At 39.8% G+C, this 14954-nt stretch overlaps 1 protein-coding gene across 3 annotated transcripts in view; it reads left to right on the forward strand.

The window, feature by feature from the left end:
• Positions 1-14954, forward strand: part of WDR26 (WD repeat domain 26) — a 39814-nt gene that overhangs the window by 11777 nt on the left and 13083 nt on the right. For all 3 annotated transcript variants that reach the window (XR_004817128.2, XM_025430713.3, XM_035718557.2), the window contains exons 5-9: positions 61-158; positions 1321-1477; positions 6956-7094; positions 11300-11440; positions 14485-14604. Coding sequence is in view for 2 of the 3 variants with exons in the window: in XM_025430713.3 (XP_025286498.3) it covers positions 61-158; positions 1321-1477; positions 6956-7094; positions 11300-11440; positions 14485-14604 (655 nt within the window). In the remaining variant the exon portion in view is untranslated. The remainder of the gene's footprint in view (positions 1-60; positions 159-1320; positions 1478-6955; positions 7095-11299; positions 11441-14484; positions 14605-14954) is intronic.

Below are 14954 nucleotides of genomic sequence, written 5' to 3' on the forward strand. Positions count from 1 at the left end.
GTTAATGTTTAATCCAAGGAAAGGGTTTGATATTTGTTGCTTTCTCTGTTCTGTGTTAAGGTATCTGATGTGTAGCCATGCAGAAGACTTACGTGCAAAAGCAGAATGGGAAGGCAAAGGAACAGCTTCCCGATCCAAACTGCTGGACAAACTGCAGAGTAAGAGTCTTACTTTCTGGTGTTTCTGTGTTTTTTCTTAATTAGAAATAGATAACTATGAATTGATCAGGAAATCTTGTGTCTAGACATACCCTCAGTGAGGAGGGAGTAGTTATATAGGAAAGAAGGGAAAAGCCATTAAAAGAAGCCCTTTCAACCAAAGGTTTCCAAACCCTGCCATTGAGCCTGAGAAGCAGCTAGCCTCCCCTGGAGTCGGGGCAGAGAGCACAGGTCCCAAAGCAGTTCTCCCTTCATTTGTGTTATGCCATGATGCTCCTGTTAAGGTTTTGTTTGGGGGAGAAATGCTGCGATTTCAGGGAAAAAGAAAATATAAACCAGAAACATAAACGAAAAGTGTTTCAATATTTGTTGATTTCAATAGGAAAGCCCAAGTTTAAGTAAATTTTTTTTTAACCAGATTTAAGTAAAATGTCCTCCCCCCCCCCATATGTTATATGTATTATCCAAATTAGAGTAGGGGTTTTATTTTTGCCACATTTTTATAGAAAAGATCTTTCTTCCTTCTCAGATTAAATCATGTTATCCCATGTTCCATATTGAGGTATGAGAGTAGAGATCCTAAAAAGTCAGAAAATTGTGTGGTTAGGGAGGTTCGAGGCATGGAAGAATTAGAATAGATTGATTTCAGGATCAAAACACCATCATGCCCTGAATTTTCACGGGATCCTTGGCATTAGAAGCAAGTTGATGGGAGCTGGAACCTGTTTCAACATGTTGGCTTGCCCTTTGTGAAGTGGAGGTCTCTTACATTTTTAGTGATGCTCAGTCTCCCACTGGGACACAGTCATCCTCAGATTTTCTCTTCATTGACTTTTTGGGGGATTTTGTTAGTAGTGGGAGTTTTGGGATTTTTTAAATTTTTTTATTTTTTATTTTTTTGCTTTGTGTTTTTGTTTTTGGAAATTCACATACAGACTGGAGCCCTTGGATCTGCTCCATTTTGTGGCCACATAGCTGTAGCTGCTGACAAATACTCCTAAGGTTCATACTGTGTCTCCTTGCCTGCCACTGCTCTGAGAGATGTAATACTTGAGGGCAAGGGCAGCAAAAGTGGAGCAGGTGTCTTAAATGAAAGTTTGTACTGTCTTGGTCTTCTAATTTTTATTTTTATCTCTCTTCTTAAAAATGTCTTCTCTTAAAGCATATTTACCACCATCAGTGATGCTTCCTCCACGGCGTTTACAGACTCTCCTGCGGCAGGCGGTGGAGCTACAAAGGGACCGGTGCCTATATCACAATACCAAACTTGACAATAATCTAGATTCTGTGTCTCTGCTTATAGATCATGTTTGTAGTAGGTAAGAGAAAAATTCCTTACAGATTTAACAGACTCAGTATGAACTTTGTTAAAATGTTTTCTTTTTTGGAGCTTTATCCTATCAATGTGAAACCATTTGTGCCTGATTCAGCATTGCAAGCAGAGCAATTGGGACGTGTTTGTGGGATGACCTGCATCTTAAGAGGGGAAACTGGAAAACCCAGTTTTCCTCTTCTTGTCTTCATGTTGTTGGTTGGTCATTTTCTCTCTCCGGCCATCATTGTAAGGGCTTGTGAATGGTTTTGGGTGGGGAAGCCAGTGACCTGAGTGTCTGCTGTCCTTGGGTGCCAGAAGTCACTGAGTGACTCTCTCTCCGCGTTATGGCTATTTTAACAGTCGCCTCAATTATTTTCTGCTCATAAAAATCATGGAAATACTTTGTTCATAATGGAAGCTCCGCTTTTTAGTAGAACCTGGCCTCTAAGCTAAAAATGGTTAGAGTAACAGGCAGTAACTTTCTGATTTGGGTTTTATTGTACCTGTCCACGTCCATAATTCAATCCCACTTTAGATATTAGGAGTATTCTGAGTGAAAATGTGCCTACCATTTTAATAATCTCTAAAATTAAAGCAGGGCTTTAATTTTTCAGATACTGAAAAATAAATTCTGCAGTCTTTCAAACTCCCAGAGGGAGATGCTCTGGGTCTGGTGAACCACACCTGAACCCACTGTAGTACACGTGCCCACTTTGTTTAGCAAAGATCATGGACTCAAGGCTGAAAGTGGCCGGGGTAGGTGGGACCAGAGTGTAGACCACGTGCAGGCTTTGGGAACAGCTATAGGTATTTTGTGCTGTGCAGTGTGAGTGAGGTTGATGTGGAAGGGGCGCATGTAAACCATGTCACATGGGGTTGAATTCACGCCTCCCCCTCCCCACATGCACTGAGAAGCTGAAGATGATTGAGCTGTTGGCTTTAAGTGACTTGGTGTCATTCATCTTCACATACTGGATAATTACGTGGTGTGTGTTGTAAATGTCCTAAAAGAAACTGATTAGAGATCCTTTTCCTTTGATATTCTTGCTTGTGAGAATTTTTAATCTTTTCATTTGAGTTGACATAGGAGATAATAGATTAAAAGGGTATATGGTTTCATCCTTTGCAGCTCCTTTAGAGAACTTGAGACCAGTGTTAAAATTAAGGCAGTTGTGAACCCAAACCATTTTTTGGTTCATGGATTTGTTGCTGGTGAAATGCATTGAAAAGTATTTATGGTAGGCTTGGTGGTTCAGGAGGTGTCAGTAGAAACAAATCTATGAGAATGTGACCTACATATTTCCTAAGTGCCTCGATTTCTGTAACAGTACCTGTGAAAGGAAATGATGGGAAATGTTTAGTCTGACTTTTTTTTTTTTTTTTAAATGATTTCTACTTATTTGAGAGGGAGCAGCAGGCCCCTGCAGAGCAGGGAGCCCCACACGGGGCTCGATCTCAGGACCCCGGGATTATGACCTGAGCCAAAAGCAGAAGCTTCACTGCCTGAGCCCCCCCCCCCCCCCCCAGGAGCTTCTGATCTGACTTTCTACCCTCAGAACAAGGATCAGCCTCCTGTAAAGCTACAGAGAAGGCACTCTTGAGGTTTTGCGTAGGAACAAAAGTTCACACTTTTCAGAACTAACCACTGATGGGCAGGTCTTCCCCATAATCTCTTAAAAACAAAACAGAACTTTGACTCTGCTTCTGCTAGTCCCCACTACAGGCGCATGCATGCGTGCATACACACCTGACAGTCTGCTGCTTAAAGTAATGCCCTCCTGCACATTCACAATATGTGTGTCCTTCACTCTTCAGCTTTCTGCAGCCAGCACGACACCACAGCTGTTCCTGGTGTTGATAAGGAACGAGCTCTTTATTAAATCCAGGGACTACTCTGCAGCCTACGGTTAGATCTTTCTGAAGCCTTTGACTCCTTTGCCTTGAAACTGTTCCTTCGACTTCTAAGACATTGCAGACTCTGTTTCTCTGTTGGCTGCACCTTAGGCTCCTCCTCTGTCCCCATCCCTTTAATAAACGTGTGTTGCAGAAGGTTTCTTTGTCTTCCCAAGGTTTCTTTGTCTTCCCACCCTCCCCTTCTAGGTTCTGATGGTGCCCGGGCCTGGGCTAGAGCCACAGCATTGATCTAAGCCCTAGACCTTCACACAACTGTGCATGTTGCTCAAACACCTTAAACACAACATGTCAAAAGTAGAACTTCCCTCTCCTCTTACTCTCTGCAAGGTCTACTTTTCCTCTTTTGAGTCCCCGATCTCAGTGAGGGGCTGCCATCTCCCCAACCTACCCAAGCCAGACCTTCATAGTCAGACACCAAGGAGGAGTGTGTTGGGCACACAGTTGGTGTGTACCATCTTCCAGATATTGCTGAACTATGAAAAAACCTGGAGTTAACTTAATTCCTAGTATCCCCCTTCATTTAGGTCTTTAAAAGAAAAGTTAGTATTTTTTATTATCTGCTTTACTCCCTTGCAGAAATTAGATGAGCATTTGAAACTAGGAAACTCTATTTTTGTCAATTAATTCTTAGCGTTGAGATCTAAATACCAGGTTTTCTCTTCTCTCTTTGGAGAAGAGAGAATTAATTATGAGTAAATGAACTTCAACTTTTAAAAATTCTAATCAGCACTGAACAGTTTTCATCAGATTATGTATTTGTATTTTTCACAGTATGTACAATATATTTGGTTAAAGCTGTTTCTGTAGGTAAATTTTTAAGTTTTAATTTTTTAGTAAAGGATTATTATGAAATATTTACAGAAACTTAAAATATTAAGATTCAGTAATTAAAATACTACACTATTGAGTTTTATTTGGGAATATATGATATTTTAACACCATCTTAAATTTTAAGTTAACTTGAAAGTAAAGTCATTAACTTTCACTTGTATACATCTAAAATTAGACTTTTAATAAACTGGAGGCTGTTAGTCTTTTTTAAAGATTTAAGTAATTATAAAAATGTCAGTTTAAATACCCCTTTAATCACTTTAATTTACAGTTGGTTGTCAGTAGACTGGATGACTTATTCCCTAAATTCTGACTATGAATTGGTCCTTCCTTAAGGACATTTTGCTACTCTGATTTTAGATATATCTTTTCATTTGTGATCAATTTTACCCATTTGAATTACTGTGTATTTTGGGCCTAAAATACTCCATGTTTCTCACTCCATGTTTCTCATTTCTCACTAGTAAATGATATCACTATCAATTACTACCCATAGGGCCGGGGGTGGGGGGGAACACTTGATACTGAAAGTACTTATTTGACTGGAATTTTATCCAACAGTGTCTGGGAAAATGCAGTTTAAAAAATGATATTTGAAAAAAAAATCAGGTCTTGGAGAGTCAACCATAGGTTTAAACCTGATTCAGTTACCAGTTTATGATATTTGTTAAGTTACTTGCTCTCTCCAAGCCTCATGAAGATAGAGATATTACTTGCCTTGCAAGATAGTTTTGAGAATTAGCAGTACTATATATAAACATGTAGCACAGTTCCTTTTTTTTTTTTTTTTTTTTTTTTTGTAGCACAGTTCTTGGCATCCAGCAAGTGCTTAATAAGTATCAACTGGTATTGATTATGTTTAAGTTCAGATATAAAATAATAATTAATATTAAAGCAATTTTTAGACGATCTGGAAGTTTAAAGCAGCCTCTAGATAGCCAAGTGCTAAGGTAGAGATTTCTTGTGTGCCTGATAAAGAATTTTAATTTAGTTTTAAATATATATTATTTATCAGAGTAATGAATTGATAAAATATATTTTTAAATTATAGATTGGTTGGGGGAAAAATAGGGAAGACCATTTTTCAAGATAGACTTAAAAGTTTATCAAGTCACAGGGATGTACAGCATAGGTAATCTAGTCAATAATATTGTAATACACTTGTGTTGGTCAATGTTTTGTAGTGTGTATGTAATGGTAGAGTAATAGAACATCTGAAACTAATTTACTATCACATGTCAACGATCATTCAGTTAAAAAGAGAAATGTTCATGGGTCGCCAGGGTGGCTCAGTCAATTGACTATCCAACTCTTGGTTTTGGCTCAGGTTATTATCTTGGGGTTGTGAGATCAAGCTCCATATAGAGCTTCACACTCAACACAGAATCTGCTTGAGATTCTCTCCCTCTCCCTCTGGCCTCCCTGCCCCACCAAGAAAGAAAAGTTTATCCACTAGTGTATACATAACTTCTTTATAATCTTATTAGACTTTAGTGGCGTGCTGGACTGTCCAAAAGGTAATTACATGTGGCCACTTAAATTTAAACGTAAGGAAATTAAAATTACATTTAAAAATCAAGTTCCTCAGCTGTACTAGCCACATTTTCAAGAGTTGAGTAGCCATGTGTGTGTCCAAGACTTCTGGGTTGATGACAGTACATAACCTTCCTAAGTGGGCACAGAAAGCTCCAGTGGAGGAGTTTTTTCTGCTGCTGTAGAAGTTGAAGAAGAATAGAATGGTTTTAAAGTGAATTTACACATAGTTCAAAAAGTGCTTCCTGGGAATAGTCTTGTGATCACTTTTCTCAAAATCGGAAGTCATCAATTCTTCACCCTTAATACATAGTAGTAACTGCCAGTGAGGAAGTGCCTGCCAGGTGTTTGGCTCCACGGGAATGCTCTGCCTCCATCACCTCAGTCTTGTGCGACATCCCAGTATAGAGAATTCTGTAAGGCAAGTGCTGTGGTCTTTAGTTTATGGTTGGAAAACTTACCTAATACGTGGCTGAGCCAGCATTTGAACCAGTCTCTCACATTCTGCTGATCTCATTCCTAAGGCTTTATCCTTAGCCACTCAGCCCCTACCCATGACTACACTTCTCTGCTCCCCCCAAAATAGAGGAGAGATCACTTGTATCTGTTGTGCTCCAGAACATATAGATTTTTTTCCTCATCCTTAGAAGAACCTTGTTAGGTGTTTGTTAACCTCCTCCTAGATGAGGAATCTGGGGCTCAGGGGAGTGAAATGACTTCCAAAGACATGAAAGCTTGTGACCCAGACTTGTCTGACTGCATGCAGTGCCTCATCTCTGTTATGTTAGGTTGTTTTTATATAAATAAAAATGCACATTCCTTGTGATGCCTGCCAACTTACACCAACCTGAAACCCTGATTATTAAATTTTATTTGTATGAATTGACTTAAATCAGACCAAAAAATTCTATGGTAGACACCTATTTTTATTCCTGTTTAATCTTGAGAAAGGGGGGGAAGGAGAATAAATTGTACATTGAAGCAGACTTCAGATTACTGATTTTGCCTGAGATTGCCTTGACTGATGTAGTAATCTTTTTTCAGCATACCACTGTAAACATGATTTTTTAAGATTTACAAAAGCATTCATATCTTATTTTTAAAGTTTTTATATCCAATGAAGTTTTATCAATGGTTTCACCTTTTTCATTATTAAATTAGTCTATTTTGAAAGAATAATTATTTGTGGACTTTTTTGTTTTAGGAGGCAGTTCCCATGTTATACTCAGCAGATACTTACGGAGCATTGTAATGAAGTGTGGTTCTGTAAATTCTCCAATGATGGCACTAAACTAGCAACAGGATCGAAAGATACCACGGTTATCATATGGCAGGTTGACCCGGTATGTACTCCAGCATGTGTGTGTTTGTGTGTGTGTGTGTGTGTACTACAAAAAGGTAATTCATAATCTAATGGACTACCTATTTTTAAAGTGTACATATACAAATGTATTCTTTCCTAAGAGCACTTCTCTTGTCATTTTTGTCATGTCTTACCTCTTCCTGTGTTTTCTATATGGTATATGTAGATAAATGGTATATACAGAATGTGTGCTAGTGATTATGCTAATGATTTATGTTCGTACAATCTGCTGTAGTCCTCAGAATAACTCTGTGAGATGCTCACATCTCGTGTTTTCAGACCAGGAAACTGAGGTAGATTCTAAATGCTCAGGCTCTCAGAGCTAGTAAGTGGCAGAATGAGACTCATATCCAGGAATAATTCTACTCCAGACGTACTATTCTTAATGCCCCTTGCCAGCTTGTATCTTTAATATTTGATTTACCATCCTTTTTTTTTTTTTTTTTTTTAAGATTTTATTTATTCATGAGAGGCAGAGACACAGGCAGAGGGAGAAACAGGCGCCATGCAGGGAGCCTGATGCGGGACTCAATCCCAGGACTCTAGGATCATACCCCAAGCCGAAGGCAGGCGCTAAACCACTGAGCCACCCAGGGATCCCTTGATTTACCATTTTGTCACAAGTTAGGAAAGTCTCTTGTTCTTGTGTAATTTGTAGAAAGTCTGTTAAACACTGCCCCCTTTCATATGAAAAGTATTGTATTCTGGATTTAAAATTCTAGGTTATCTCTAAAATCAGATTTTTGTTTTTTTGTTATTTGGTTTTTTTTTTTTTTTTTTTTTTACTTATTTATTTATTTATGATAGTCACACAGAGAGAGAGAGAGAGAGAGGCAGAGACACAGGCAGAGGGAGAAGCAGGCTCCATGCACCGGGAGCCCGACATGGGATTCGATCCCAGGTCTCCAGGATCACACCCTGGGCCAAAGGCAGGCGCCAAACCGCTGCGCCACCCAGGGATCCCCAGATTTTTGTTTTTGTTTATAACAGGATGGCTTACAGATTTGTAGAAATAAGTATTTCCTTTTCTTTGTTACATTTTCTTTTGGCAACAGTGTGTAACTGTGTCTTTAATTTAGCACATATTTATTGAGTGCATGCTTATGCAAGGCCTTACCATGAACTTATGATAGTACTGTGTGGTTGTTCTGCGGTGGGTGCCTCACGGGCCCAAAGAAGAAAGCCCCCTGGAACTGGGAAAGAAGACAAATTCCTAGCAGAAGGAGTAAACCATTATGGAGGCAAAACCAATTACTTCTGGCCCTCATGGGACACGTGGGCAAGGAAAACATGACTGGCATTGGGGCAGTCTCGGGGAAGAGGTTACACCGCAGAGTATAGGAGGTGAGATTAGCGGAGTTAGTAGCCACCAGTTGAGGATATTGTATGTTCTGCTAAGAAGTTTAGGCCTTTATGCCAGTACTACCCAGAATGCTTTTGTTGGAATAGGCATTATGTATAAAGGGTTTCTGTGGCCACTGTGGCCAGAATAGCTTGGGAAACACAGAGTTAATGCCCTCATTCCAGTCTGAGATGCCGTGTATTTTAGAGTTTAGTATGATAGTATTTGTGTCAAATACTGTGAAAAACTTGTAAGAAAATTGCTGATTCTTTTGAGAACGTGTTTTATGTATGTGTTTTTGAATGGATAGAAAACAACGCATAGAGAAGGACCTTAAGATTTGAGGTGATGGAGACACCTGAGTGGCTCAGTCGGTTAAGCATCTGACTCTTGATTTTGGCTCAGGTCATGACCTCAGGGTCACAAGATGGAGCCCTGCAATTCAGTTCCACACTGGATATGAAATGAAGCCTTTTAAAAAAAAAAAAATTTTTTTTTTTTTTTTTTGAGGTGATGTGATTCTGATGGCTGGTGTCTTTTAACAGGTTTTCTTACATTTGCCCCTCCCCCCCCAAAAAAAAATTTTACCAATTCTCTCACCCAAAATCTGAACACCATTAAGTGGATTCCATGAATATGGTATTTCCACTTCATGTAAGAGACACTGTACTTGAGAAGATCGAGCATTCATATATCCCCATTTATTTTCAACTGTATTTCTTTACAGGATTATATTGTGCTGAAATAATTAGTGTTTTAGTTAAATACTTCTGAAATAGTTTGTCATGAGTTTAGAAGAGATTCTTTGTAAGGATCTGAAGCATGGCTATGATTGAAAGTTTCTTACTAGAAGATCTTGAGCCCATCCAAAAGCCTGGGTGTCCTGTTAAGTTACTCCGGCTGCTTTGACCAGCAGTGTCACATTCTCACACAAATACCTGTGCCAGTTAGCCTTCTCCCAGGGAGGAATCAGAAGCAGTAGCAGTGTTCACTAGTTTTTGTCAGACCATGGTGGTTTGGACTAGGTGATGGAATAAATGATAAACGTAGGTGAAGAAACAAAGTACATTAAACACATCCATTTGTTAGTGACATTTCTGGCAAAAAAAATTCCAACGTAGTTTTATCAGAGGAGTTCCAGACCCATTTCTTTTTTTTGTTTAAGATTTTATTTGAGACCGCATAAGCAGTGGGGAGGGGGCAGAGGGAGAAGCATGCTCCCCTCTTGAATTCAGAGCCCTACATGGGACTCTGTCAACCCCAGGACCCCGGGATCACGACCTGAGTCAAAATCAGATGCCCAGCCAATTGAGCCACCCAGGTACCCCTCCAGATCCATTTCTCACTGCTTCCAGGTCTTAGCTGTTCACATGCTACTGGCTCGGTACTGGTCTCTGTTGGTCTTTGAACAAAGTCTCACACTTAACTCACTACTTTCTGCCACCTCCAGCCCAATCCCTAATTGCTATGTTTCCTGCCCACGTCCATCCATGCCCTATACAACAGAAACCTGACGGTTGTCTCTAAATATTTCTTGTCTCATTCTGTCCTATGTATTTTATGTCCCATGTACATTTTGATGAGCTCTTTCAGTCCAGGCTGTGTTCCATTTGGATTTCATTTCCTGTCTTAACTCCCACAGCTCTTGTGTCAGCAGCTCCTTCTCGGTGTCCATGTCCCATGTCCGTTCATTCTAATTCATCGTCTACATAGTCCTATGGGTTCTTTTGCTTTATATTCACCAACTTAAACATCTTCAGCAGCTCTCCCCTCACAGGGTACAATTTAATCCCTTAGCCTACAGCACAGGTGGTCTGCTTGACTGAGAGTTGAGCCGCCCCACTGCAGACTCTGCTGCGCTGTGAGCAGAGCCGACACTACATGTCAGTAGACCTCATCTCCTTCCTGCAGTCCGGGGGGAGGGAGGAACATGTAACCTTTCAAAGTTAGGAGAGTTTGGCGAGGTATTGTTGGTGAACAGTGCTGATACTGATTAGCACTAAATACGTGGCAGCCTTGCTGGCAGGAAGGTGAGGTGGTGCAGGTACTTGGGCAACAGTGTGGCAGTTCCTCAAAACCTGAGACCTGGAGTTCACAGCTTCACTCCTGTGTGTGTTCCCATAGGAAACAAAAATGTGGGTCTGCACAAAAACTTGTTCATGGTCCTAGCAGCGTTGTATATAGTAGCCGAAAACTGGCCACAGTCCAAATGTTCATTAGTTTAAACCAAATACGGTTATCCGTAAAATGAAATATCGAACAATGGAAAGGAGTCAGATGCTGGCACATGCTGCAGCATGGATGAACCCTGGAAACATTATGCTGAGTGAAAACCTAGTTACAGAAAACCCCACGTTGTAAGATCCTGTGGATATGAAATGTCCAGAACAGGTGAATCCATGGAGAAAGAGGCCATGGGGGTTGGGAAGCAATATACTCCGTGAATATACTCAGGGTCACTGGATTGCATACTTTGAGGGGTGAATTTTATGGAGCATAAGTACTTTCTCAGTCAAGATGTTTTTCAGAAATGAATTGGAGGTAGCTCTTTGTGCACCTGCTCACAGTTTCCTCGGAAGATTCACAGGGACTGTCATCTCTGTTTCCACCCAGGACACTGAGTGGTGCATAGTAGATGCTTACTAGCTATTGCAGTGTGAGTGAGGCTTTGTGAAGCAAGCTGTTGGGGCTTCGGGTGAAATTGGGGAAAATTGGTGAAATCTGTGAAAATTTCCTCAGATTTAATTACATCATTGAAGTATATCCTTGCAGCTATTTAAGTTCTGATGCCAGAAAACCATGGACTTTGGGGATTCTAACCAAGTCGTCTCTTTGCCTCCTAGGATACACATCTGCTAAAACTGCTTAAAACCTTAGAAGGACATGCTTACGGCGTTTCCTACATTGCGTGGAGTCCAGATGACAACTATCTTGTTGCTTGTGGCCCAGACGACTGCTCTGAGCTTTGGCTTTGGAATGTCCAAGTGAGCATGTCCCATCCTTGCTTTAGCCCTTTCCTACAGCGTGATCAGCCTGCACATCCTCCTTCTAACTTGTTCTCCCTCACTAGAGCACAGCTGTTCAGCCTCAGTTACCAGAGTGTGTCCCTTGTAAAAGAGAATTCGGCGAATGGAACCCAGGTGTCCAAGCTTTTAAATTAAGTATTATGCTGAGCGTACTAAAGTTTTTAAAGAAGGACGAAAGAGTATTTTCAGAAATGTGCTTTGTACTGTGGAATTCTTACTATTTACTGTGGTACTTTTGCCTCCATTAATAGTTTGATGATTGTACACAAAATTTACCATTTGAGTGTGCAAGCAGCTGCACAGAACCAGATTTCTCATTCTGGTGGCGATCACACCATTATCTCCTTACCATGTTTACTATGTTGATTTAACTTAGAAAAAGTAATATTTCAGTACTTTTAATAAGGGCTCTATTACTATTTCTAAACAAAGGGTAACCTCTATCCAGGGTCCTTTTTTTTTTTTTTTTTTTTTTGTCTTAACAAAAACTAGCATTAAGTTCATCCATTATTTTTCTATACTATGTTTTAGAAACTTTATAGTTGCAATTTGATTTATTTTAACTTCCTTCTATAACATGATGGTTAAATCCTGTTCTTTTCATTATTCTGACCTGAGGCAAGGGCATGGTCTGGGCTGTGGTCTGAGTTGTGTGCGTTGACAAGGTAGGACCGTGAGTCCGGGGACCTGTACGTGAGTTGGTTTTTAGTGAGAGAGTGGAGCTAAAGCTGTGCACGAGTGTGCAGAGGACAGAGTGAATACTGAAACACGCCTGCGAATGGTATGCCAGGATTCTCACTCTGCTGCCACACAGTGTGCTTTTCTTACTGCTCACTTACTATTTACGTTTCAACCCCAGCTTTTCAGTAGGAAAGCTGTCAATTTTTTTTTTTATTTTTATTTATTTATGATAGTCACACAGAGAGAGAGAGAGAGAGAGTGAGGCAGAGACACAGGCAGAGGGAGAAGCAGGCTCCATGCACCGGGAGCCCGATGTGGGACTCAATCCCGGGTCTCCAGGATCGTGCCCTGGGCCAAAGGCAGGCGCTAAACCGCTGCGCCACCCAGGGATCCCGGAAAGCTGTCAAATATTAAGTGGAAGAGTACAATGGTGACCCTCACCTACTACCTTGGATTCAGCAATCAGTATTGTGCATATTTTGTGTGTACACACATGTGCATACACACTCATGTACATCCATGTCCAAAACACTTGGAAGGAAATTACAAATATGATGTTTTACTGCAAGTACTTGAGTGTATATCTTCTAGAAAGTAGCATTCTCCTATATAACATGTCATTATCTAAGAACATTAGCTATAATTAATTCTCTAACATCTAACTTTTTGTTCCGTAATTAAAAATCCCCCGTTTTTCCCCAAAAGTCTTTACGGCATTTTTATCTAACCAGTGTGTGATTGGTGTTTGTGTTTGGGTTCAGGGGATGACAGAGCACAGAAGAGAATAGACGACTTTCCCTCGGTAGAGCAGACTTGAGGAATCGGACCTTAGAGACAGAAAGGGGTCTTTTCCATTAAAGCTTTTTTTCCCCTCAGAGAGAAGACGTACGTGATCCTGATCATACAGTAGTAGACTCAGAATTGATGGTGGCTGTAGTCTTCCTTAGAGTCAGTTCTGAGTTTCTAGACAGGTAAAGGGTATTCTAGCTGAACTGTGTTACTGTGCAGTACTGTGCTGACCTGGTTTCCAGTCAGTTTGCACATCATTCCTTTATATTGTTGGGTAGTTTCCTAGTTGTAGACTCGCTCATACCTACTGTCCCAGCGCAGCAGGAAAGACCATCTCTGCCCCCAGAACTTAGTGTAGTAACACATCTGTGAACAGAAAATGTGGAGGATTTATCTGTTGCATGTGTACTTACGATTCTGAACTTTTGTTTTAACTGTTTCTGTCTAGCAACCCAAAAAAAGATAAATAGGTGAGAGCAATTAGCAGTATGGGGGAAGGTTTTAAGATTGCAGATTTTTTTTTTCTTTCTAGTGTAAGGGAGACCTCTGGTTTTCTATTTCTGTGCCCTTTTTGCTTTTTTTACTTGGCCCTGTTCCCTGATCATACACTCCGTTTTCACTTTTTTTTTTTTTTTTTTTTTTTTTTTACTTTTGATTATCCATTTCTCACAGGAAAATTACACCCGTGTATTTACTTTTTATTAAACCAAGGGCAGCTATTACCTCTCAGAGCCTGTTTCTAATCCATGAACAAAATGGAATCAAGACTAGATTAAATGGTATGTGTCTACCTTCTAAGTTAAATAACTTAGAAAAAATAACAGAAGGATACCCTAGGGTTGTAACTAGTAAATAGCCTTTCTTACTTGGGAATCCTTTAAAACAGCTCTGCTAAACAGTACAAAGTTCTCTTTTCTGTACATTGAGATAAAATTAGATATCAGAAAAATAATTTTCATTTCTCTCTTCCCATCTTCCCTGCTACATTCTGAGCATCTCGAATATGAAAGTTAACATAATTTAGAACTGCCACACCCTTGCCCTAGTTCAAGGCCCTAGTTTTTCTGTCCATTCATCATGTTCTTGAGGAATTGCTAATGGCAGTCACTACAATTTTAGAATCAAATTCGCAAAGAACTGTTGCCTGAGAAGTGGGAACTTGGAAGGAATGGGCATGTAGCATTGAGCTTTTCATCATTTTACTTGGAGAAAATATGTTTAATTCATAAACATCATTGACTTCAGATGAGAGTTTTGATTAGAGTTTATCTCATGGTACCCATTCTTGGGGTCACCTGTGCCAGGCATCATTCAACTCCTGGGTTCTTTCTTCACATTCTTGATTCCCCTTCCAAGTGCTGCAGTCTTACTATTTGGTTGGATGGTTTTTTTTTTGTAAGGCCAGTCAGAATAGTTCATTTCTCTAATCAGGAAGACCAAACTACCCTGTTGTTCCAGCTATTTTTTTTCTTTATACAGTCCCTTTAGAAGAATATCTTGAAGGTCTTACTCACAGTTTTATTTCTCTGTAGACAGGAGAGCTAAGGACAAAAATGAGCCAGTCTCATGAGGACAGTTTAACAAGTGTGGCTTGGAATCCAGATGGGAAACGCTTTGTGACTGGAGGTCAACGCGGCCAGTTCTATCAATGTGTGAGTATTCAGTGCCCCCTTTCAGAAGTCTGCTCCTGTAAAAGCAGCTTTAGATTTGTTTAAAGACTTTGCTTGACTCGATATCTTTTATGAAATATATTCTGTGAAGACTCACTTAGCTTTCTAAATAAGCACTCTCCGAAAGAACTGGGTTTTTTTCTTTTTTTTTTAACCATTTTTAAACATTTATACAAAATATAGACTTTAATAAAACATTAAAAAATTATTTTACAAAGTATTTTGTTCTCATAAACAAGTTTCTGATATATAGGATTGAAAATATTCAGGTGGTTTTTTTTTTTTTTTGAGGCTTTAGGTTTTTTATATCCAAAATATGCTGAATTACATGA

The sequence above is a fragment of the Canis lupus genome, chromosome 7, assembly GCF_003254725.2.
Source record: "Canis lupus dingo isolate Sandy chromosome 7, ASM325472v2, whole genome shotgun sequence".
Classification (NCBI taxonomy): Eukaryota; Metazoa; Chordata; class Mammalia; order Carnivora; family Canidae; genus Canis; species Canis lupus.